The 26,105-nt window shown below is 45.8% G+C and overlaps 1 protein-coding gene across 1 annotated transcript in view; it reads right to left on the bottom strand.

The window, feature by feature from the left end:
• Positions 1–25,171, bottom strand: part of Kpna7 (karyopherin subunit alpha 7) — a 31,096-nt gene extending 5,925 nt beyond the window's left edge. The window contains exons 1-8 of the mRNA XM_006982665.4: positions 25,088–25,171; positions 24,321–24,449; positions 22,568–22,650; positions 21,421–21,689; positions 16,950–17,032; positions 14,271–14,534; positions 11,132–11,365; positions 975–1,157 (exon numbers count right to left, since the gene is read on the bottom strand). Of these exons, the coding sequence (XP_006982727.1) occupies positions 975–1,157; positions 11,132–11,365; positions 14,271–14,534; positions 16,950–17,032; positions 21,421–21,689; positions 22,568–22,650; positions 24,321–24,449; positions 25,088–25,153 (1,311 nt within the window). The 5' untranslated portion in view covers positions 25,154–25,171. The remainder of the gene's footprint in view (positions 1–974; positions 1,158–11,131; positions 11,366–14,270; positions 14,535–16,949; positions 17,033–21,420; positions 21,690–22,567; positions 22,651–24,320; positions 24,450–25,087) is intronic.
• Positions 25,172–26,105: the final 934 nt, after the last annotated feature.

The raw sequence follows: 26,105 nt of genomic DNA, 5'->3' as shown, positions 1-26,105 counted from the left end.
CAGCCACCCCCACCCCGAATGAGCAGTGACTCCCCAGCTGACTCCTTTACGGGAAACCTCTGCAGGGTCCTCTCTGTCACTCATACACAAGCTCCACAGAACAAGGATTCCAACAGCTCTGTTCTGAACACTTATCACAAAGTGCTCATTGGAGGCACCCACATAAACACTTTCTTCACAGACTGGGTAGCCCAGCAGGCTAGCCTCAAACATTCTACTTAGCCTAGGCTGCCCTCAAACTCATGACCTCCTTCCTCTGTCTCCAGAGTGCTAGGAGAACAGGTGTACACTGTGAAGCTTGGCTTGGAGTCCTTTTCTTCTGTGTGTGTGTGTGTGTGTGTGTGTGTGTGTGTGTGTGTGTGTGTGTGTTTTCTTTGTGTTATCCACAGAATGTAGGAAAAGTGGGAAGAATGAGAAGAGAATCCTACTCGGGATGGATTCATTCATTCATTCATTCACTCATTCATTCATTCATAGTCAGGGTCTCATGTAACCCAGGCTGGCACTAACTGTATAGCTGAGGATGACCTTGAACTCCTGACCCTCCTATCTCTGCCTCCTGAGTGCTAGGATTATAGGCCTGTAGCAGCATGCCTGGGGCTATGTGGTGCTGGTGATGGGACCCAGGCCTTCACACATGCTAGGGAGGCATGCTACCAAACAAGTTACATTCCAGCCCCACCCCCTGACGCTACTTTTCTTAAACTTTTTTTACATTCACACTCTCTCTCTCACCCCACCCCCCACCCCTTGTGCATGCGTCAACACATGCACCACTGCACGTGAGTGGAGGTCAGACCACAACTTGGAGAAGTCAGTTCTCTCCCACTGGCACATGGGTCCTGGGGATTGAATTCAGGTGGTCAGCACACTTACCCCCCCCCTTACCCCCACCCCAAGCAACCCCACCACCTTATTTCTAAGAAGCATGCTCACGGCCTTCAGTTGGAGGCTGCCTGTTCAGAACAGCTCACCTGGAAAAAGAAAGAAATAATGTCCAGGATGATGGCGACGATCTTCATGTCTGGAGCGGTGAGCAGGTTCAGCAGCGGCCCCAAGACTCCTGAGTGGAAAAGCATGGTCAACTGGCTCTGGGAGGCCCCTGTTGCGAAGTTAGCCACGGTCCACACGGCTTCTTTCTGCACTCTGAATTCTGCCTGCGAAGACAGAGGCTAACATTCTCTACGGCACCCAAAGGCCATCATAAAGTGATGCTGACTTGATTCACTTTGTTGTTGTTGTGTTTTACACATTTTGGGGACAGGTTCTTGTGTAGCCCAGACTGGCCCCCAACTTACTATAGAGATGAGGAGGACCTTGGACATCTGACCCTACCTTTACTTACCGAATGCTATCCTTATGATGAGCATCACCATGCCTGGCAATCAGTCCCAAGGCTTTGTGTGTGGTAGGCAAGCACTCTGCCAAATGAGCCACACCTTCAGTCTTATTTTATTTAAGCTTTTTTTTTTTCAGAGCTGAGGACCGAACCCAGGGCTTTGCACTTGCTAGGCAAGCGCTCTACCACTGAGCTAAACCCCCAACCCCTTTATTTAAGCTTTTAAAAATAGGGTTTCTCTTGCGGGCCGCAGAAATATATCATAAGAACTCAGCTGGTTATGGCAAAGTCACTACCTGGAGGGATCAGGGAATTCCTCCAGAGGAAGCCAAATCCCAAGGAGTTTTTGGTGTTACTTGGCTTGTTATATATCAGCTGTATTCTGTTATGAAAATCATGTGTGCCTTCATAGTTTTCCCAATTGACTTTTCCCTAAGAAGAGCTAACAGTGTGGACTGATCACTCTCTGGACATACACATTCCAGGCATTTTGAGAACAGCCTCAGGAAAGGCCTTCTCTGGAATCAGATATCTCCCCTAGCCACTTTCAAGGACTAAAGGAGACATCACCCAGGTGGTCACCCAATTTCCGAGGATTAACAGTGATAACAGCCCACAGGCGAGTCTCCTGACTTAAGGTAAATTCCACAAGGAGACACCGCCCAAGTCAGGTAGACATTAAGTAATAGCTTTACACAATTTAGCTCAGACCCCTCCTTTCTTACAGCCTTACTAACTTTTTAGATCTCTAACTACTTACCTAACCACTTCTAGGAATATTTAGATAACCTTCTGTGCTAACAGCTATGCTCAGCCAGAACTCCCAGTTCAAGCTTCCCTGTAATTATCATTATTGATAGCATCCAGCCAGGTCCATCACCGGATGGAGGAAAGTACCTTATCAGAGATACCTCTGTACTTTCTAAGAACAGACTTAAGCATCCAGGCCACCTGTTTGAAAAGGCCTGGTGGATGTGCTAATTAAGCTTAACTTCCTCCTTTCCCAAACCTTACCTCCAGTTCCAGATCTCCCTTTAACTATCACCAGAGGCATCTAGCTGTGCACAGGTTGCCTAGAGACTGAGCACACTTTGCCCCACCCTGCAGAAAAACGGCAGACAGCTTGAACAGATAGGAGCCACAGGAAAAAAGAAGACAGTTTTATTTTCTCCCATTGACCTAGCAACTTATAGATTTTTAACATCCTTTACCAAACACATTTAAGATTATAGTTGTGCACATAAGATCCCTCTTCTTAGATATTACCCATATTTAGCGTTTAGTTAATTCATTAGTCACTTCCCCTTTGGGTCACAAATGGTAATTAACAACTAGTGCCCCTCTTTGTAATTCTTATCAACCCTCCATTTGATCCTGATAGCAGACAATCACTGCCTGAGGAAGTTCAGGCTGAGTGTCCTGGGTGGAGGGGAGGATTGTGATTTTTGGGAGATATATAACTGTATAGCAGAGGACAGGGGGAGGAGAGAAGAGAATGGAAGAACGAGATGGGTAAGAACTTGAGAGGAACAAACTGAGATGGGGAAGAAGTAGATTGAAGGGCTACAGGAGAGTACTAGAGGAACGAGATGGAAGATGAGGAAGAGCCAGATGAGAGAGAAGGAGACGGGAGAGGAGATGATATGGGAAGGAACAAGATGGATGAGAACCTAGAAGGGGCAGAACTAGACAAAGGAATTAAGATAGAACATAGAGGGGACAGTAGATAAATATAGAGAGAAATCAGGCAAGAAAGGAGCTAGACATGAGAACAGAACTGAAGCTGTGTATAAAGGATGTTATGCCAGAGGAATTAAAGCAAGTGGACTATGGAACTCGGTGTGCTGAGATTATATTTCCTGATAATAGTTCTCGCCGTTAGTAGTTCTCTCTCCTGAGCCCCTGGGATGTATAATATTAAGGCTGGTTCCTTTAATATTATACAAGACCTGGCGCCCTTGGGTACCCAGTCTCAGGAAGAGTAATCTACCAAGCACACTCAAAAAGCAGTGGTGTGCTTGGCGGAGGCTGTCCAGAGACGAGGCAGTCTCTCCGGGGAGTCGTAAAGGTGACCCCTGAAGTGCCGGCTACCGACGGACCTCACCAAAGGTGCTGCAGACCGGGAGGAACCCCAGGCCTCTTTGTGGTGAGTAGTTGAATATCTCCCTTCCCTATTAAGAATCCTTCTTGCAGACGGGCGGTGGTGGCGCATGCCTTTAATCCCAGCACTCTGGAGGCAGAGCCACAGGATCTGTGAGGATCTCTGTGAGTTCGAGGCTAGCCTGGTCTACAGAGTGTGATCCAGGAAAGGCACAAAGCTACACAAAGAAACCCTGTCTCAAAAAAAAAAAAAAAAAAAAAAAAAAAAAAAAAATCCTTCTTACACCGTGAGTCAGAACGAGTCAAAAGAGAATCAGTTTTTGATAGAAATTACAGGACACAGGCTTACGACGAAAGGCATTTCAGTCAGCTCTAATCTGTTTACAGGCTTAGATAAGGAAGCAAAGACTATCTTAATTCCATAAAGCCCCCCCTAAAAAATGTAAGGAAAGATTTAGGAGACCCCTAAAAGCCACCAACCTTATGAAATTGATTTACCATCAGAATATGATAAGCGGCAGAGATTCTAACCCCTCCCTTTTAGGGAGAAACCTGCCGTTACTTCATTCAGGGTCTTACAAGGAGGTAACACAGTATTACCACACTACCAGACCTCCTGAGAGCGTAAACCAGAGCTAATGAAGTTCACTACGTTCTCCATAGTAGCAGCAGTGTCCTGCTACAAACAGCCTTTTTTGCTAAAACTACTGGAATCTAAGGGTTAACTTGAGCCCTAAACTTGCCCTGCAGCTAACTAGGAGCTCCACTCCAGCAGCCTTCATTTAAATCAATGCAAGCCTCACAGCCAATGCCGATTTAAAAACTAATGGCAACTCCCAGCTCTCCTAAAAAAGTGTCTCTTTCTCTCTCTTTCCTTTTTCTGGGTTGACTATTAAGTTCTTGGTAATTTACAAAAATCTTGGCCAAGTACAAGAACTTCAGTTAACCCATTTCAAAAAAACAGGTCCTGGTTAGGGGACGCCCTACTATGACCTGTATGGATTCATCAGACCCCTGAAGACGTTTGGGGGTCGGAATCCTGAACATCTGTCTTCCCTCTGAACTTAACTATCTGCTATCTGCATCTCAGCTCACTTGGGCTTTTGAGTCATCTCCACCCTTCTCCTCACCCTGCCATTCCCGGTGGCTATCTGGCTTGATACAGACTGGACAAACAGGCTGCAGCTGCCACAAAAAAAAAAAAAAAAAAAAAAAAAAAAAAAAGAAAGAAAGAAAGAAAGAAAGGAAAAAAGAAAAGGAAAAAATCCTCCTTTGTTTTACTGTTTTATTGTGCTTATCTCATTTCATAATACACCTTAAAGGATTTATTAAATTGCTACTCTCCTCATACACTATATTTTTGAATAAGAGTTCCTGTTTCTACATTACAATAACTTCAGTACAAACTTAATATTTTTAAGGCTAAACTGACAGGTATAAAACCAAAGTTCTAAGCTTATAAGGACAACTAACTTATAAATTGTTAAGAATATGTTTACTTTAATTAAAGATAATTAAGAAATAAAACTTGTTGATTGTTTGGCCGACCTAAACTGTAAACTGTTAAGGATAAGTTGTATTTAAGCTATAAGCTATTAGAAATAATTTTCAGGATACAAATTAAAACTTGATCATCATAAATGATCAAATTCCCTAACGTATACAAAATCATATTTATGTACATGCTATGTATGCTAAATTTCATATAATCAATTCATTACTTAGCCCCCTAGCATTTAAAATGTTTAAGCTTTGGACAAAACTGTCATACCCTTTATTGCCAGGGTTTTTTCCAAACTATGCCTTGAGATAATTTAGATTATATTTCCATTTATCAGGTTTAAAGATCATTTGCCTTACTATCCAATTTCAAGTGAAAGATAGCTCACCTAACAGATTTCAAAATGACATAGATGCTTTTGGATGTAAAGTTTTTATAAAGGGATATAAAGGTTTAGATTTAGAGAATGTTTAGGAAAGTTAAAAAATAATTTATGATATATGAATTGCCAGTTATTAGGATAGATCAATGTAACACATAAACACCTAGATGTTATTAATGATACATGAATCTCAGTAATAACCTAGAGATACTGAGGATGTATGCCTAAATTGGATCTATGGGTAAAGTTTTTATTGAGGTCTGAGATATATAAGCTTTAGGAATGGACTTTTATGTTTTAATATAAGAGTCTGGACCTCCCCAGAAGGGACACTGGGGCTAAATATAGGCTGTAGCTCCTCTGCTGTACAAGGTATAAAAATTGTCCCAGTAAAGGTTGATCCTGACTTTACTAAAGAAATTAAGATTATTGTACAACCCTCTACAAAAACAATTCAGATTCATGCAGGGCAGAGCCTAAGGGAGCTACTGGTGTGAATTCCAGTGATATGGCCTTCTGGATTCAGGAAATTAAATATTCCAAACCAACTAAACACTTAAAATACGGGGAAAAATAATCGGCTTGCTAGACATAAGCATGGTTGTTTCTTATATTTCAGGAAAAGATTTGCCAAGTACTTAAGATGACTACTACTCTTTGGTCTCTTATAGGCCTAGGTCAACCTAATATTATTGTTAGCAACTCAAAAATATTAAGATGGTCAGATAGATAAAATTATGACATATTCTGACCATATGTCATCCACCATACCTAACACACTATGGGAAAGAGACATACTGTAACAAATGGAAGTACCATTAATTTCTGCTATGAACTAATATCATCTCAAATGCATTATATGGGTTTTAAACTTAAAGGAACTTGAGTAAACAAGCTCAAGGCATAATTGGGCCCTTTATTCCAGAAATTATAAATGACAGACATGGCCTAAGGTATCAAAATTTATCCAAGGGGCCACTGTCCACTGTTGATCCCAATACTTCTAAATCTGATGCTCCTATCTGGGTTAAGCAATGACCTTTAAATGCTGAGAGAATTGTAATTGCTACCTGTCTGGTGGAGGAAAAACTTAAATATTGGGCATATAAAGCCCCCCACCAGCCTTTAAATCACCCCAATATCTTTTTATTTAGAAATATCAGGCTTATAGACTGTTACAAGACCTTAAGAAATTAAATATAATTTATTAAAGCCAAGGGGAACCTCACAGCCTGGCTTCCCATCTAACACAGCCATCCCCAGAAACCAAAAAATAATTGTCATAGATGTACAAGATTGCTTCTTTACCATGCCTCCTCACCCTAAAGATTGTGAGCATTTCAAATACTTTTAGCTTGCTACTCACCCTGCCATGATGGAGGCCAAAGCCGACATATAGAACAGGAAATGCGAGTTCTGTTTATCCAGGACTCATTCTTTGAACAGAGTTCCTCATTTTATCCATACAGATTAACTTTCAGAACTAACGGTCAGTTATAGCTTCCTCACGGTCCCCCAACCTAATAATTATATGTATATGTGTGTGTGTGTGTGTGTGTGTGTGTGTGTATGTGTGTGTGTGTGTATCTTACAATAATTTTATTGCACAGATGATGCCAAACTATGAAACTTAAGAGTCTATAGATTGGCAAATAACTCTACAGGATATACTGGCACCTTTTCTTATGTCTGTCCAACAATTACAAATTCTTTTCCTATGGAAGCTCACCATGAGGCTTACTTATGATTTATGGTTATGATATAAGAAGTAATACACCATTTATTTTACTGCTTTTCAATTTTAGGAATGCCTAGAACTCATATATAGACAATAGACTTACTTATACTTCAAGAACTCTTAAGAATTGGCGCTTAGATTTTTCATATGTCCCACTACAGGCGTTCCTTACTACTCCCAGGCCAAGCCACAAAGTCACACCTAAGCCTCTGTGATCTTCTCACTGGTATTTAAAAAAGTCCTGATGTTTTCATACTGTCAGGAGGAGGATATGCCTACATGTCTTCACAGGACATTGACCTGCCTTTATGAATCCTGGACCGCCTGGTCACACCATATACTAGGCCACTGCAGGACAAAGGCACTCTAAAGCTGCCAGACTGAATACAGACTGCTATTTACCTCTAGATTCTTAAATATTGAGTGTTAAATATAAATAAATTGATACAATTCCAGATCCTTTTGATGAATTGTTCATCAATGATATAAAACTCATAGAAATATGATTAGAAATAATAATTCTCTTCTACAAAATTTACCACTGTTATATTGCTAACATGTCTTAAGATTTTATCCATGAAGAAGGCTCTCACAAGCTTCAGGAGATCAAAATTTGCCAACACTCACAAGCCAAAAAGGACTGGGAGGAATACAACCTAACTACAGTTCTTATCTCCCACTTACAAAATTTCTTTTTCTTCTCAGGGTGGGGAGGAGCCTTGCCTCTCCCTGGCCTGGTATCCCCTTCTCTTATCTGCTAACCATGCATTTAATGTCCCATAGGTATGCCTAAGAGAAAAAGTTTCCTCTTTAAAACTCCTCATCTTTAAAACTCTTCGGCTGCATGTTCTACCATTAATACACATATTTGTTTCCAGCAGAAATTCTAACCATTTAAAGAGTTACAGGTTGTCATCCTCTGGCCCATGGACATGCTGTCTAGCTGCAGGTCTGCATCCCACCCTCCAGGCCACACCGATGTGCTGTCCAGCCCAACCCTGCGTCACGCCCTCCAGCCCACAAGACAGAAAATTCTGCTACACTGCCTGTCTCACAGAGCCTGAAACAGCCTGCACTTCCTGGGTTTCCACTGCATTCCAGGACTCAAGACCCCCAACTTCGCCCCCATATCCGCAGGAAGCAACCATGAGAGATTTCTACAGCCCCCTTTATCACGTACCCCTCTTTGTGAACTGAACTCTCTAGCCCAGGGGCTGGACTGCCCTTAGAAATGCTCTATTATCAATTGTATAAGTCCTGCCCATGATCCTGAAATGTATGTACTATCAGATAATTCTCCTCATGTACTTATCATATGTATGTAAGTCTTGCTATGTATACCCTGACACAGGTTATTACTGTTTTCTCATAGCTAGTGGTTTAACATTGCATTGATTACAAATTTAAACTAGGTAAGCTTCAGCTGCAGCCTTAGTCCCACAGGTGCCCATGACTCAGGTAACTTGTTAACTATGCCTCCTTAAAATACAGGTTAGCCAAATTAATACCACTAACCAAAGAATAATAGATAGAGTTAATGTTCCAAACTAACCATTTCTTTTTGATAAGTCACAATCATAGTATTCAGACACTTTTGACCATATCATGCAATACTTGCTAAGGATAGATTTTTATGTTATTCCTCTGCTCCCTTTTTGAGACAGAGATATTCTAACTATATACAGCTATGCCAATTAGATGGTTAAACTAATCCTCAGCCTGCCATCTATATAGAGTATTGATTATAAATATATATATCATAGGTACAATATTGATTAAATATCAATGTTAATCATTACTTATAATTTTTCAGAAATCTCCAAACTTAAGTTTATCTACATATTCAATGTCCTACAAAAATTTTTTTTTAACTAAATGAAAAAAGGGGAACTCTTGCGGGCCGCAGAAATATATCATAAGAACTCAGCTGGTTATGGCAAAGTCACTACCTGGAGGGATCAGGGAATTCCTCCAGAGGAAGCCAAATCCCAAGGAGTTTTTGGTGTTACTTGGCTTGTTATATATCAGCTGTATTCTGTTATGAAAATCATGTGTGCCTTCATAGTTTTCCCAATTGACTTTTCCCTAAGAAGAGCTAACAGTGTGGACTGATCACTCTCTGGACATACACATTCCAGGCATTTTGAGAACAGCCTCAGGAAAGGCCTTCTCTGGAATCAGATATCTCCCCTAGCCACTTTCAAGGACTAAAGGAGACATCACCCAGGTGGTCACCCAATTTCCGAGGATTAACAGTGATAACAGCCCACAGGCGAGTCTCCTGACTTAAGGTAAATTCCACAAGGAGACACCGCCCAAGTCAGGTAGACATTAAGTAATAGCTTTACACAATTTAGCTCAGACCCCTCCTTTCTTACAGCCTTACTAACTTTTTAGATCTCTAACTACTTACCTAACCACTTCTAGGAATATTTAGATAACCTTCTGTGCTAACAGCTATGCTCAGCCAGAACTCCCAGTTCAAGCTTCCCTGTAATTATCATTATTGATAGCATCCAGCCAGGTCCATCACCGGATGGAGGAAAGTACCTTATCAGAGATACCTCTGTACTTTCTAAGAACAGACTTAAGCATCCAGGCCACCTGTTTGAAAAGGCCTGGTGGATGTGCTAATTAAGCTTAACTTCCTCCTTTCCCAAACCTTACCTCCAGTTCCAGATCTCCCTTTAACTATCACCAGAGGCATCTAGCTGTGCACAGGTTGCCTAGAGACTGAGCACACTTTGCCCCACCCTGCAGAAAAACGGCAGACAGCTTGAACAGATAGGAGCCACAGGAAAAAAGAAGACAGTTTTATTTTCTCCCATTGACCTAGCAACTTATAGATTTTTAACATCCTTTACCAAACACATTTAAGATTATAGTTGTGCACATAAGATCCCTCTTCTTAGATATTACCCATATTTAGCGTTTAGTTAATTCATTAGTCACTTCCCCTTTGGGTCACAAATGGTAATTAACAACTAGTGCCCCTCTTTGTAATTCTTATCAACCCTCCATTTGATCCTGATAGCAGACAATCACTGCCTGAGGAAGTTCAGGCTGAGTGTCCTGGGTGGAGGGGAGGATTGTGATTTTTGGGAGATATATAACTGTATAGCAGAGGACAGGGGGAGGAGAGAAGAGAATGGAAGAACGAGATGGGTAAGAACTTGAGAGGAACAAACTGAGATGGGGAAGAAGTAGATTGAAGGGCTACAGGAGAGTACTAGAGGAACGAGATGGAAGATGAGGAAGAGCCAGATGAGAGAGAAGGAGACGGGAGAGGAGATGATATGGGAAGGAACAAGATGGATGAGAACCTAGAAGGGGCAGAACTAGACAAAGGAATTAAGATAGAACATAGAGGGGACAGTAGATAAATATAGAGAGAAATCAGGCAAGAAAGGAGCTAGACATGAGAACAGAACTGAAGCTGTGTATAAAGGATGTTATGCCAGAGGAATTAAAGCAAGTGGACTATGGAACTCGGTGTGCTGAGATTATATTTCCTGATAATAGTTCTCGCCGTTAGTAGTTCTCTCTCCTGAGCCCCTGGGATGTATAATATTAAGGCTGGTTCCTTTAATATTATACAAGAGGTTTCACTACACAAAGAAACCCCGTCTCGAAAAAAAACAACAACAAAAAAATAGGTTTCACTATATAGCTCAGGCTACCCTGGAATTCACTATGTAGCTTAGGCTGGCCTTTAATTTGCAAGCCTCCTGCTGCAGTCTCCTGAACGTTGGGATTACAGGTGTGTGCCACCAGACCTGGTCTTGACCTGGCTCACTCCCTAGGTCAGACGGTAGGAGCTGAACTTACAAATGAAATCTGCATCCCCTGCCCTGACATCCTGCCTTCAATTCATCAGAATACAGCACCTGAACAGAGCCACCAAGTAAGCAGACTGACTCCCATGGCTCAGACTGGCTTTACAAGCACAGTGTAGCCACCAGTGACCCTGAACTTCTGATTATCTCTCTCGTGTGGATGCTGGGGATTGAACTCAAGTCCTCATGCTGCAAAGCCGACACTTGACAGACCCTCCCCAGCGCCGCCACTTACGTTCTTTAGTAGAGTTACCAACGGAGGCAGCAGGTTATACACGATCAGCTGCTGGATGTGGTGTTTTGGTCCAGCGGCCACGTTGCTCATGGCCCAGGCAGCTTCCTTCTGGATAGAGGACTTGGGATGTCTCAGAAGCTGGCCCAGTACCTTCAGCATGCCAGCGTCAATGGCCATCTGGGTCTGCTCTTCTGTCCCCGTGACAATGTTGCCCACAGTGCGGAGAGAAGGGGTCTGGAAGGACCAGGAAAGGTGTCTGAGACTTGGTCACTTTACGGGTGAGTCACATGCTGAGTGCTGGGCCCAGAAATGGCTGGAAGTTTGTGGTGTTTTTGTCGGTCAGCATAGCCACAGCTGCCTTTACATAGTTTCAAGTACTTGCTAGCTCCCCCAAAGCTCTGAGGCAAGGTGGGTAGGTAAGGGACGGACACATCAGATGACGATGCCATACTAGGGCAGAGTACATGCTGGCATGTGCTGTGTAGCTCTGTGTAGTATGGCGCCACACACCTGTAATCCCTGCACATGGGGGCTGGAGTCAGGAGGTCCCAGAGCTCAAGGTCTTTCTTGGCTGTATAATGAATTTAATAAGGCTAGCCTGGACTGCAGGAGACTCTGTTTAAAAGGAAAAAGAAAACACTCTGCTGTCCTGTTTTTGTTTAGGGGTTTTGTGACAGGGTCTCTCATGTAAGTTCAAGTTGTCTCGAATTCATTCTGTAGCCAAGGACACTGAGCTTGTGATCCTGTCTTTTTTTTTTTTTTTTTTTTTTTTGGAGACAAGGTCTCACCCCACACTGGTCTCGAACTCAGTATGGAGCTGAGGATGACCTTGAACTCCCTGATCCTCCTGCCTCTACCCCGAGTGCTGGGATTATAGGTGTGCTCCACCACATCCACAGTACTGGGGATGGAACCCAGGGCTTCCTGAGTGCTGGGTGCTCACTTATCAACTGAGCATCGTCCCTAGCCCTGGCCTTGAACTCACAATCCTTTCTCAGCCTCTGCTAGGATTGCAGGTGTGCACTGCATGTCTACCTTCCTAAACTCTCAACTGGGGAAAATTCCGCTCCGATTGTCGAGTCTATGGTGCCTTCGTATTCATGCTGGCTCCAGGCTTCTGCTGTACATTTAACTGGAGCCAATGAGCACCCAGTATCGCATGGTGACGTGTTCACCAGCCCCTTTAAGTAGCTCGGAGGGTCCCCAGCATGGGTCTGTGATAGAGCATCTCAGGAGAGCGGAATGCAGATGTATTTGGCTTTCTTTGTGCTGTGGTGGCAGCCCCCACTGAAGGCTACCAAGAGGGCTAGGTTTTCCTACGCTGTCAGGCTAACCCGCCATCCCATGAGGGGTGGACTAGTTACTGCAGCATTGTCCAGGTACGACCAGCTGGGCCTCAGCACTTCTATTAAAAGTTCATTTCTTGGGAAGGTGAGATGGCTCATGGGTAGAGGTGTCTGTAGTCTCAGGTCTGATGATCCAAGCTGGCTTCCCCAGGCCCACATGAAGGAGAGAATGGCAATTGTCCTCTGCCCACTGCCCCCCACATGCATCATGGTATATGCTATATCACTCCACACATAATAAATACATAAGTGCTTAAAGTTTTTTTTTTTTTTTTTTTTTTTTTTTTTTTGAGACTGGGTCTCTTATGGATCCCAGGCTAGCCTTATAGCTGCGATCTTTCTCCCAAGTGCAGTTACATGCATTCAACACTGGACCTGGCCACTTCTGCCCTGATGTTCTGCAGCCTCCCTGCCCCCAAGTATTATCACCAAACCCACTTTGCATCATCTAGAAAATACTATGGTAATCTCAGCAAAGATGGCTACTAAAGATGTATGTGATACAATTAAAATATAGTGACTGAGAGAGGTCAAGGTAGAATGGAGCCAGACACAGTGGCATGAGCTGGAGTCCCAGCACTGGGGAGGTAGAGGCAGAGAGGATCCAGAGTCTGGAGTCCCAGCACTGGGCAGGTAGAGGTGGAGAGGATCCAGAGTCTGGGGTTCTCAGCTAGAGACTGAGGCCCAGGCCAGCTTGGGATACATAGGACTCTGTATGATGTAAAAAAAAAATGAAAAAAAAAAACAAAACAAAACACAAACACAGGCAGGGAGATCTGTAAGTTTGATGTCAGGTCTACATAATAAAGTCCAGGCCAACCGGGGCTACCCAGTGAGACACTGTCTGTCCATCTCTGTGTGTCTATTTGTCTGTTTCTGTGTTTGTGTGTCTCTGTCCATTGTGTCTGTCCGTCTCTCTGCATGTATGTTTGTCTGCTTCGCTGCATGTGTGTTTATCTGTTTCTCTCTCTCTCTGTGTCTGTGTCTTTCTGTCTTTGCATGTGTATGTCTGTCTGTGTGTCTGTCTCTGGTCTCCCTCTCTCTGGTCTCTCTCTGTCTCTATTGCTGTGTGTGTATATGTGTGTCTGTGTCTCTCTGTCATCATCTATCTCTCACTCATCTATCTATCTCTGTGGATTTCTCTGTCTGTCTGTGTCTCTCTCTGTTTGTCTCTCTCTGTGCCTCTCTCTGTATGTCTCTCTCCCTGTATATGTGTGTCTGTGTGTGTGTCTCTCCCTCTGCGTGTGTGTCTGTGTGTCTTCGTCTCGTCTGTCTCTATATCTCTGTCTCTCTATCTGAGGGGGGCAGAGGGGAGATAGAGAGGGGGAGGGAGGAGATAGAGAGAGGGGGCACCTAATACAGAAGACCTGGGGTGGGAGATGAGAACCTGATACAGAAGACCTGGGGTGGGAGATGAGAACCTGATACAGAAGACCTGGGGTGGGAGATGAGAACCTGATACAGAAGACCTGGGGTGGGAGATGGAGATGAGCACCTAACACGGTGAATCAGACTCATAGGATCTACTCTGTTTTTTGTTTTTTGAGACATGGTGTCACATAGTTCAGGCTAGCCTTGAACTCACTATGCAGCCAAGCATGACCTTGAATTTCTCATCTTCCTGCCTCCATCTCCCCAGTGCCAAGATCATAGGTATGTTCTACCAAGCCTATGGTTCTGGGGATGGAACCAGGGGTTTGTGCAGGCTGAGCAGGCACTCTGAAGCTGTGACACCCACACACTCTAATCTGAAGCCTCTTGCAAAGACGGGCGAGACCCGCAGTGACATTTACCAAGATAATGAGTTCCGAGCTGGTCATGAGCTCTACGAGCCTGGGCAGGACCCCCATGGTCACCACACGATGGATGCGCTCATTGTGGCCCTCGGTGAGGTAGGACAGGGCCCAGCAGGTGTCTGAGAGGATCTCGTTATCATGATGCTGCAGGAGCTGAGAGAGAGTGGGCAGCATCTGCATCACAGCCTGCTCACAGGGGTACGGGTCCTTGTTTCGGCACAGATTAGACAAAGTCCATGTGATGTTCCGAAGAAACGAGATCTGTGACGGGGTACAAAGGAGACAAAATGTAAATGGTGGCGTGCCCTTCCCATCCCTGATCGATACTATTGATTAGCACGGACCAAAGTTTTTGAGCATCAAAATGAACTCATTTCAGGCAGTGATCTGTGTCAGGAGCAAATACAATGAGTTTTATATTTAAATATTTAAATGTCACATGAAGGTTCCTTTGTATTCCTCACAATGCCTTTCCTACTCTACTCAATGGATGACTCAATTATTTTAAGATTTTATTTGTATTTATGTGTATAGCTGAGGGTCTGCGTTTGGGTGTGTGCATGTGTGTACACATGCTCATGGAGGCCAGAAAATGGAATGGGTCCCCTGTCCCCTTGAGCTGGAGTTACAGGCAGTTGCCATCTACCTCACAGGGGTGCTGGGAACTGAACTCAGGTCCTATGTAAGAGCAGCAGGTGCCCTTGACTGCTGAGCCATCTCACTGGTCCCCTAGCCTAATGGTTTGACAGTGTTACAATGGATTTAAGTGCATGTAAGCCTACGTCACGACACACCCGTGGTGGTCAAGAAGGGAACCTCTCTGCTGGGCCGGTGGTGGCGCACGCCTTTAATCCCAGCACTGGGGAGGCAGAGGCAGGCGGATCTCTGTTAGTTCGAGGCCAGCCTGGTCTATAGAGCAAGATCCAGGAAAGGCGCAAAACTACACAGAGAAACCCTGTCTCAAAAAACAAAACAAAAGAAGAAGAAGAGGAGGAGGAGGAGGAGAAGGAGGAGGAGGAGGAGGAGGAGGAGGAGGAGGAGGAGGAGGAGGAAAACCTCACCTTCCATTTCCCCTTGTTTGAGACAGGGTCTCTGTGGTTCACTCTTTGGGTTTGTGTACACCAGGCTTGCTAGCCCACCAACTTCCAGGGCTTCTCCCGTTTCCACCTCCCACTTCACTGTCTGAGTACTGGGATTACAGGCATGTGCAAGTGAACCTGGTGTTATGTGGGGGCTCAGGATTTGAACTCAGGTCCTTACACTTGCACTGCCGAGCCATCTCTCCAGCTCCGTTTCTAGTCCTTTTAACTTTTTATTTTCAGACATGGTGCTGCTAAATTGCCCAAGCAGCCCTTGATCTTGAGATTTTCCTGCCTCAGCCTCCCAAACAACAGGGATGACAGACCTGCTCTGTTACCTCCAGCCACACCCATCTCCCTTCCCTTTTTTTTTTTTTTCTTTGTTTCTTTTGAGACAAGGTTTCACCACAGAGCTCAGGCAGCTTCCGAACATCTTTAAATTACATTTGTGTTTGTGAGTGAGCGTGCTTGCGCCGTGCTGTCCTGTGGGAGTCCGTTCTCCCCTTCCACCACGCGGGTTCTGAGGGTTGAATTCAGGTCCTCGGCCTTGGTGGCAAGCACCTTCACCCACCCAGCATTTTGTCAGCCCCGGCCTCAAACTCCTGACAGCCCCTCCGTCCTTAGCCTCCTGAGTGAGCCCCCATGCTCAGCCACATTTTTGATCTTGTTAAGAATATTCTTCAGCTCTGCCTCTGGGTCTCATCACTTTCTCTCCCGAATATTCTAACCCCGAGACCCCCATGACCAGTGTGGAAACAGAACCCAAGACCATCAATCCCTCAGCATCCAATCTTCCCTTGACCACTCCAGCCACTCCCCCACTCCCCTTTGTCAGAGCGGATGAGGCAGGGCCTCCCTCTGCAGCCCAGGCTGACCTTGAACTTGCAATCCTTCTGCCGCAGCTTCTTGAGGGCCTGAGATCACCTGTGTAGCATGGTCAGCTTCCTACCTGATGTCCAACATTTGAGGCCCAAGGGCCCGATCCCAGGCCTTCTTCCCACTCCAGGCCAGGGGTTGGCAATGTTTTCCATGAAGAGTCATACAATGACAGTTTTTAGCCTCTTGTCTCACATGGTTCTTTTGAGAGTATTCAAATGTGTCCTCTTGGGCTGGACATGTGACTTAGTTGGTAGAGTGCTTACCTAGCGCGCATGAAGCCCTGGATCCCATCCTCAGTACCACATAAACCAGGTATGGTGGTGTACACCTGTAACCCTACCACTAGTAAGATGAGATAGGGACAGGGAGATCAGAAGTTCAAGGTCGTCCTTGACTACATAGTGAGTTTGAGGCCTGACATGAATATGTGAGACTCTGTCTCAAAAGAAACAAAAATCAAGATGCTGCAAGACAGCTCAGCAGGTAAAGACACTTGTTACCAGGTGGGGCAGTCTGAGTTCAATCCCTTGGTCCCCACAGTGGAAGGAGAAAAATTGTACCCTACAAGTGCACACATGTATGTACACACACACACACACACACACACACACACACACACACACACACACACACACACACAAATAAATAAACAAACAAATAAATAAATGAAATGCAAGCAAGTAAATGAATGAATGAATAAATAAATAAATACACTCACTGGTATGTTTGTCGAAGTAAGATTGATCAGTCTCGGGACGGCATTGTTGGAAATTATATCGTCTCTGAATTCTGGGCCATCACCTACAAATGGAAGAGAGCATGAGATGAAAGATCTGGGCATACACCTTCGAGCCCAGCACTCAAGAAGCTGAGACAGGTTGATCTCTGTAAGTTCAAGGCCAGCCCAGTCTACATACAAGCTGAGTACAAGCCAGCCTGGGCTACATTTCAATCTACTCTCCCCAAAGAGTGGACAAGGAGAAACCCAAATTGGGTATCTAACTTTTAAAGTTTATACTTAATGGGGCTGCAGAGATGGCTCAGTGGTGAACGGCACATATTGTTCTCATCATGTATCTGAGTTCGGTTCCCAACACCTCTGGCAAGCAGCTCACAACTGCCTATATCCAGTGAGATCTCTCTTCGGGCCTCAGTGGGCACCTGTATTCACATGCACACACCAATACACAGACACATATATACATATAAGAAAACCTTTTTAAAAATGTATGCCTAAGCCGGGCGGTGGTGGCGCACGCCTTTAATCCCAGCACTCGGGAGGCAGAGGCAGGCGGATCTCTGTGAGTTCGAGGCCAGCCTGGGCTACCAAGTGAGTTCCAGGAAAGGCGCAAAGCTACACAGAGAAACCTTGTCTCCAAAAACCAAAAAAAAAAAAAAAAAAAAAAAAAAAAATGTATGCCTAATCCAGTTCGACAGCTCTGCGGAAAAAGGCACTTGCAGCTAAGCCTGATGACCCGAGTTCAATTCCTGGGACCCGTATGGTGGAAGGGAGAACCAGATCTTGAAAGTGATCCTCTAAGACCACCACGTGTGAGCTGTGGCATGTGTAAAATCCCCACCCCCACCTCAAATAAATGAGTAATTTTTTTAAAGTCTATACAAAGAATGGGAGACTAAACTCAGTGTGGGATATTTGGCAAGTAGTTGGAATGGCTGTATACTGGATCCTGAGCTTCCTAGGTGGCCGGGGCGGCAGCGGCGGGGGAGGGGTGGGGGTGGTGTATGTGCCCAATGCCACAAGCAGGCACCGCACAGCTGCAGCTGGTCTAAGCAGAGGTCGTGGACCAAAATGAAGACAGCGAGCTTTGCCTAGGAAGTCGGTTAATTGTAAACACTAGCTGCGCTTCATACCACGGCTCTCAGAAAGACCGACACTGGTAGAGGAAACTATTTTCCCAAAGAAGGTTGGCAAGGGGCATTCACTTCCAAATGCAATCCGGAACAAACTCTGGAGTCCATAGAGGATGCAGATCAGCCATCACCAGTTTTGGCCTGTCTGCTAATTTTTTTTTTTTTTTTTGACATGGGGTCTCATATGTTGTCCTGGCTGGCCTGAATGCAGAAACTTACCTGCCTCTGCCTCCTGAGTGCTGGGCTGCAAGGCAAGTGCTACCTTGTCTACCCACTTATTTACTTTTAGACAGGGTCTCACTATGTAGTGCTGGCTGGCCTCGAACTCACAGAGATTCACTTGTCCCTGTCTCCCAAGTGCTGGGATTAAAGATCTGCACCTTCATGTCTGGCCAGTTTTGGGTGGTTTTTTTTTTTTTTTGCTTGTTTGTTTGGGGGGATTTTTGTTGTGTGTGGTGTTTTTTGTTTGTTTGTTTTGTTTTGTTTTGTTTTTATGAGCTAGTGTCTTGTTATGTATCTGGCACTGGCCTCAAACTCACGATGTAGTCTAGATTGGTCTTTGTCCCCTTACTGTCCTGCATCACCTTGCCTAGTCTTTAATATACCGACTATTTTTTTTTTTTTTTTTTTTTTGGTTTTTTCGAGACAGGGTTCCTCTGTGTAGCTTTGCACCTTTCCTGGAGCTCACTTGGTAGCCCAGGCTGGCCTCGAACTCACAGAGATCTGCCTGGCTCTGCCTCCCGAGTGCTGGGATTAAAGGCGTGCGCCACCACGCCCGGCCCCAACTATTTTTTTTAACACATGTATATGTGTGTATGTGTGAGTGTGTGAGCATGCATGTGTGAGTATGTGTAAATGGGTATACGTGTGTAAATGAGTATATGTGTATGTGTGTGAGTGTGTATGTGTGTGAGTGTGCATTGTGTGTGTTTGAGTGTGTATGTATGTGTGTGAGTGTGCATTGTGTATATGTATGAGTGTGTGTACACACACACACACACACACACACGCACGCACACACGCACGCACATACCAGTGTACATGTGGAGGGGGAAAGGACAATTTTTAGGAGTCAGTTCTGTCTTTTCATAATGTAGGTTCTAGGCTAGAACTTAGGTCATCAGGCTTGGTGACAAGTGCCTTTTGTCCACTGAATCATCTCACTGGTCCTTAATAAACCACCCTTCTCATTTTCAAATTTTTTTTTTTTTTTTTTTTTTTTTGGTTTTTTCGAGACAGGGTTTCTCTGTGTAGCTTTGCGCCTTTCCTGGAGCTCACTTGGTAGCCCAGGCTGGCCTCGAACTCACAAAGATCCGCCTGGCTCTGCCTCCCGAGTGCTGGGATTAAAGGCGTGCGCCACCACGCCCGGCCTCAAATTTTTATTGTATGGGTGTGTTTTACCCGAAAGTATGTGTATGTACCATGTCTTTGCTGGTACCTGAGGAGGCTAGAAGAAGGCATCAGATCCCTGGAACTACAGTTACAGGTGACCCTGAGCTACCACATGGGTGCTGGGAACTGAGCCTGGGTCCTCTGCAAGAGCAGCCAGTGCTCTCAAACTACAGAACATTCTCCAGCCTGTGTGTTTTTCAAGACAGGGTCTACGTAGCTCTGGCTGTCCTAGAACTTGCTATATATCTCAGGCGGGCCTCAGATTCAGTGTGTAGCCAAGGGTGTCCTTGAATTCCTGATTCTCCTGCCTCTACCTTCCAAGTGCTGGGATCAGAGATGTGCACCACCATGCCCAGTTTTATATAGTCTTGGGAATGAAATCCAGAGCCTCCTGCATCCTAAGCGAACACCAACCAAGTTACATATCCCCAGCCCTAGTGTGTGGCTCTGATGCCCCTCAGAAGTCTTGGTTTGTACCATTAACAGGCAAAGCCTAAGTCACACCCAGTGCTCGGTCTTGTTGGTTTCCTGTTGACGCAACTGAAACAAACCCAACCACTGTCATAGACACATGCCTTCCTGAAGCATTTCAAAGTGGTTGTTGTACTGGGTGGTGGCGCACACCTTTAATCCCAGCACTTGGGAGGCAGAGGCAGGAGGATCTCTGAGTTCAAGGCCAGCCTGGTCTACAGAGCAAGTTCCAGGACAGCCAGGACTGAAAAAAAAAAAATCAGAGTGATTGTTTTGTATTCTCTTAGCTACCTTAGCTAATTCAGGCTCTGAAGTCCCTGGAGACCTATGTGCTGACGCAGTGGGTTGCAGCTTCTCTGAACTAGAAAACTACTAATGCTTGGTTGGTTTTAACTTGTCAAAATCCCAAGGGACCCAATTGGTCCTCCCCCACCCCTCCCACCCCAGTGACATTTCTATTCATTTCAGCCAGGAATCCAGGGGCTCCAACTTGTCAACAGTATCTCCCTTCCTTAGGTTTTCCCATACCATATAGGGCATAAAGCATTCACCTCCCAGACCACCCTGGGCTTTTCAGGGAAAATATCTCATTCCAAGCTAAGGAAACCCTGTCTCTCCATCTCTCTGCATGTATACCATCTATATCTACACACACACCCTTAGTGATTTTTACAGGAGATACAGGCTTCTAGGGTCACTTGTCTCCTAAGTGCTGAGATCACAAGCTTGCATCACCGTGTCTGGCTTTGTCTTTGTTACATTTGTGTTTAGCTGCGTCTGTGTGAACATGTGTATGTGCATCTGTGTGAGCGTGTGTATGTGCGTCTGTGTGAGCATGCACTGGTGGAAGCCAGAGGTCGATGGTGAGTATCTTAGTATCTTCCTTCATCACCTATTTTTCTGAAATGGGGTCTTTTACTCACTGATTTATCTGGAATAGCTGGCAAGCAAACCCCAGGGATCAATCTGCCTCTACTGCTCTAGAGCTGGGATTAAAGCAAGCTAGGGACCAAACCTGGTCCTCATACTTGTCCTCCAGCCTTTATTATGTGAGACAGGGTCTCACGGACCCCAGGCTGACCTCAGATGATAACCTTGAACTGCTGATCCTTCTGCCTCTACCTCCCAAGTGTTAGGATTACAGCCATGCACCACTGCACGTGGCTCTGAGACTTCTCTTTGTTCCCGAAGCCATTGAGGCCCGAGGCTGTAGGACCTGGACTCAGAAGACATTTCAGAGCAGCTTCCCACGTTATATGTGCTGCGTCGTCTAATCCGCTTCCATTCTCAGCCTCTGACCTTGGTTCTGGTTTTTGAACCAGCTCCTTTCCCAGCACAAGGTATTCATAATGGGGTGAGGATGGATGCCGAGACGTCAAGCGTAACAGAGAAGTCCACTCCCCAGCGTGTCCACGCCCCCCTCGCGCCTTAGCCCACTCAGGAAAGTGTCTTACCGGCTATGTTACCAAGGGCCCACACTGCCTGCTCACACACCGTCAGGTGCGGGGAAGACAAGAGTTCAATCAGGGGCTCGATGGCACCCGCCATCACAACAGCTCGGGTCTGCTCGGAGGTTCCTGAGGCAATGTTGGTGAGCGCCCACGCCGCCTCGAACTGCAAGTTGGGGAGAGGTGACATCTTCAGGAACTCTACCAGCTTGGGAATGAGCCCTGCCTCAATAATCGATTTTAGAGGAGGGTTCCTCTCCTGAGATAGTAATTTCCTGTGCAGTGAGACAAGAGAGAGCGGGGAGAGTCATGGGGGATGTGTGGAAAAACTCCTTTTCGAGGTGCTCATAGCATTCTTTTTTTTTTTTTTTTTTTGGTTTTTCGAGACAGGGTTTCTCTGTGTAGCTTTGCGCCTTTCCCAGAACTCACTTGGTAGCCCAGGCTGGCCTCGGCTCTTAGCGTTCTTAACTGTTTTTTTTTTTTTTCAATACTGCAAGTTGAACCCATGACCACATACATGATAGGCAGGTGCTCTTCCATAAGCTACACCCCTATCCCCTCACTCGGGGATTCTAGGCAGGTGCTCTACCACTGAGCCACACCCCAGCCCCTCACTGGGGGATTCTAGGCAGGTGCTCTACCACTGAGCCACACCCCAGCCCCTCAGTGGGGGATTCTAGGCAGGTGCTCCACCACTGAGCCACACCCCAGCCCCTCACTGGGGGATCCTAGGCAGGTACTCTACCACTGAGCCACACCCCAGCCCCCCACTGGGGGACTCTAGGCAGGGGCTCTACCTCTAAAATAAAGCCCCAGTCCTTAACTACCAAATAAGAGAGTTAACTGGGGCTATTGTGGATTCTGCAACCCTTTGTAGCAGCCTTAAGGCAACATTTTGCCCTTCAGGTATTCTCTATGAGCTAAAATCCCTGCAGAGACCAATGTAAATCAAGCAATTCATCTCTGACAACACACTGCATTTCTTAAATTGCCCTCAAGGACAATGGAGCATAGTAATCGCCTCCTGCTTTTGGATGAAGTAGCCCTTTCCTGCATCATATGGGCACTTTGCCAATGCCAGGAAACCCAACAGGCTACTGGAGCTCATTTATGGCTATAAAACCACAACTACCAGAGGTCTGCATGGTGATACCTGGCAGCCTGGGTGGCCAAGAAACACAGGACTGGATCCGAGCTATTCACGCCTTTGATTATGTCTTCCAGCGTGTAGCTGGCCTGCAAGGAAAAAACAGTCAGGTCAGTCATTCAGCCTCCATCAAAGGAAAGCACAGGGTCAGTGAGAAAGCTCAGAGGGTAAGGCACTCGCTGCCAAGTCTGATGATGACCTGAGTTCGGTACCCAGGATGTACTAGGTGGAGAAAACAGACTCTCACCGATTGTCCTGACATCTGTGTGTGCACATGGCTATACACACACACACACACACACACACACACACACAAAGAGAGAGAGAGAGAGAGAGAGAGAGAGAGAGAGAGAGAGAGAGAGAGGGAGGGAGGGAGGGAGGGAGGGGGAGAAAGTAAATAAATGCAACAAACAAATTGCAATCATAATAAAAATAAAAAGGAAAGCATAAGCATCACCTAGCTTAGTCATTCACCTGACTTGAACAGACATTCATGGTGCATCCGCATCTATACTAAGGCAGGGAAGAATATTTGCTGGTCTATAGGTAACAGGTCAAAGTAGGACACTCTCCATGCTTAGGACAGAGTGATCCTGGTACACTCAATATCTTTCTAAAAAAGTGTGTGTGTGTGTGTGTGTGTGTGTGTGTGTGTGTGTGTGTGTGTGTGTGTGTACAGGCATGCATGCATGTGCCCACATAATAGCAGATGCCCACAGAGGCTAGATGTGTCTGAGCCCCCAAAGGTGAAATTACTGATGCCTGTAAGCTGCCTGACATGGGTACTGGGAACCAAACTTGGGTCTTCTGTAAAGTCAGCAAGTACTCTTAACTTTTGTGCATTTCTTCACCCACCGAGCACTTTTTCTAAAAATCATATTTGTATGTGTGCAGAAGAGGTTATTTTGATGTTATGTTGTGGGGAGGAGATGGCTGACAGCACGTATGTCTGTGTACCCTGTGTACCATGCACAGTGCTGTAGAGGCCAAAGGGAGCGTTGAATCCTCCAGGGTCTGGAGTTACAGATGCTTATGAACCTCCACGTGGGTGATGGGATTAAGCCTGGGTCCTCTGAGTAAACAGCCAGTGCTCTTAACCACTGAGCCACACAGTCCAGCCCCTCACTGGGGGATTCTAGGCAGGTGCTCTACCACTGAGCCACACCCCAGCCCCTCACTTGGGGATTCTAGGCAGGTGCTCTACCCCTGAGTCACACCCCAGCCCCTCACTGGGGATTCTAGGCAGATGCTCCACCACTGAGCCACACCCCAGCCCCTCACTGGGGGATTCTAGGCAGGTGATCTACCACTGAATCACACCCCAGTCCCTCACTGGGGGATTCTAGGCAGGTGCTCTACCACTGAGCCACACCCCAGCCCCTCACTGGGGGACTCTAGGCAGGTGCTCTACCACTGAGTCACACCCCAGCCCCTCACTGGGGGATTCTAGGCAGGTGCTCTACCACTGAGCCACACCCCAGCCCCTCACTGGGGGATTCTAGGCAGGTGCTCTACCACTGAGTCACACCCCAGCCCCTCACTGGGGGATTCTAGGCAGGTGCTCTACCACTGAGCCACACCCCAGCCCCTCACTGGGGGATTCTAGGCAGGTGCTCTACCACTGAGTCACATCCCCAGTCTTACTCCTTTCTTTGAGTTAAATAGCAAGTTCTGATTCTATTAAGCTTTCTCATGCTAGAGATACTAGCCAAGGCTATATCCTGCACAGGATGGCCCTCAACACTGAGATCTAGCACACCTCTTTGGCTGATACTAGAGAAACCAAGTCATTGGAGGACTGGCTGATATTTCTTCTCTTTAAGGCCTGCTCATCTTTCTTGGCCTTTCGGAGTTGCAGGTTGGTAGCAATCCTCTCTTGTCGCCTCGCCTAATAAAGAAAACAAATAATTGGGCTTGTTATAGCCAGGTTGTTGGAGAACCAGGATGTTATCCCATTTGGGGTCTTTTAATTATTATGATTTTTTTAAATATTTACAGGTGTTTTGCTTGCATGCATGTCCATGTACCATACTTGTGTGTGATTCCCACAGCAGCCAGAAGATGGCGCCAGATCTCCTCAAACTGGAGTTCCAGACCATTGTGAGCCACCATGTGGATGCTGGGAATTGAACCTGGGTCCACTTGAAGAGCAACGGTGCTCTTAACCATTCTGCCATCTCTCCAAGCCTCCTCTTTTGTCAGTTTAATTTCATTCATTGTTCTCTGTGTGTATACAGCATGTGTGTGGAGGTCAGAGGATGTCTCACAGGAGCTCTCTCCCTCCACTCCGTCCTGGATGGCACACAGGCAGAGTCATCTCACTGGCCATGGTTATTTTGTTTTGTTCTTGCTTTCAGAGGGGCTTCCTCTTCTACTCTGTAGCCCAGGCTGGTCTCAAACTTTAAAATCCTCCTGCCTCAGCTTCACCAATATTGAGACAAGTGTGTGCCATTACACCCAGCTTAGGCCTCATCTATGAGGTATTTCAACTGTGGTCCTAGTTGTCGGTCCTCAGTTTATACTCACAGACACATCTTTGCCGCGGTACTTAAATTTTTTCAGCCTCTCTTCAGGAGCTTCTAAGGCAGGCATGTTGATTGAAGGAAAGAAAGCACCTATAAGGTAGGAAAATTAGCAAAGAGATCATCATTGCCCAGTGTGCATGTCACTATGGCAAAGTCATCAGGTACTGTGGGACCAGAGAGCAGACTCAAGGAGCTGGCCACCACATCACCACACCATCATTGTGGGGCATGTACTCTATCAACAGGCTGTGGTTACTATGGAACTCGGCAGGAACTAGTCCTGAGCTTAGTACAGAAAATCTTTACAATGCCTCATAGGCTGGGATGTAGCTCAGTTGGGGAAGTGCTGGCCTAGCACACATAGCCCTGCTCCATCCCTAGTGATGCACAAACTGAATGTGGTGGTGCACACCTGTAATCACAGTATTCAGGGGCAGAGGCAGGAGGATCAAGAATGCAGGCCTTGGGGCTGGAGAAATGGCTCAGTGGTTAAGAGCATCTGTTGTTCTTATAGAGGATGTAAGTTTGATTCCCAGCATCCAGATAGTGGTTCACAACCATCCATTAACTCCAGTTCCAGGGGATTCAGGGCTGCCTTCTGGGTTCTTCGGCACCAGTCACGTGCCTGGTACACATATACACACACACAAGCAAAACATTCATACACGTAAAAGGAAATAAATCCAAAAATTTTTCAAAAAATTTTCTAGACTATCTGCCTATATAGGGAAGTTAAGGCCAGCCTGGGCTACATGAGACTGTCTCAAATAAAATACAACACACATCTTGGTTTGAACTGAGTCACTGGTGGTAAAGGTAAGCTGGACAGAAAACACAGATGTCCTTTATAGGCAATGTGCTGGGACACTTGTATGCGATATATGGGATAGGAAGGGGGCCAGCCAGACCCAATAGGAAGCTGCCTTTCCTCCAGCACCCAATCCACCACTCACTGGGTCAGAACCACCTTCAGCCCCGCCCACCGCTAACTAATAAGCCTTAGTCAGTTTTCTTTACCT

The sequence above is a fragment of the Peromyscus maniculatus genome, chromosome 23 (genome assembly GCF_049852395.1).
Source record: "Peromyscus maniculatus bairdii isolate BWxNUB_F1_BW_parent chromosome 23, HU_Pman_BW_mat_3.1, whole genome shotgun sequence".
NCBI classification, from domain to species: Eukaryota; Metazoa; Chordata; class Mammalia; order Rodentia; family Cricetidae; genus Peromyscus; species Peromyscus maniculatus.
This window is presented reverse-complemented; position numbering and strand designations above follow the sequence as displayed.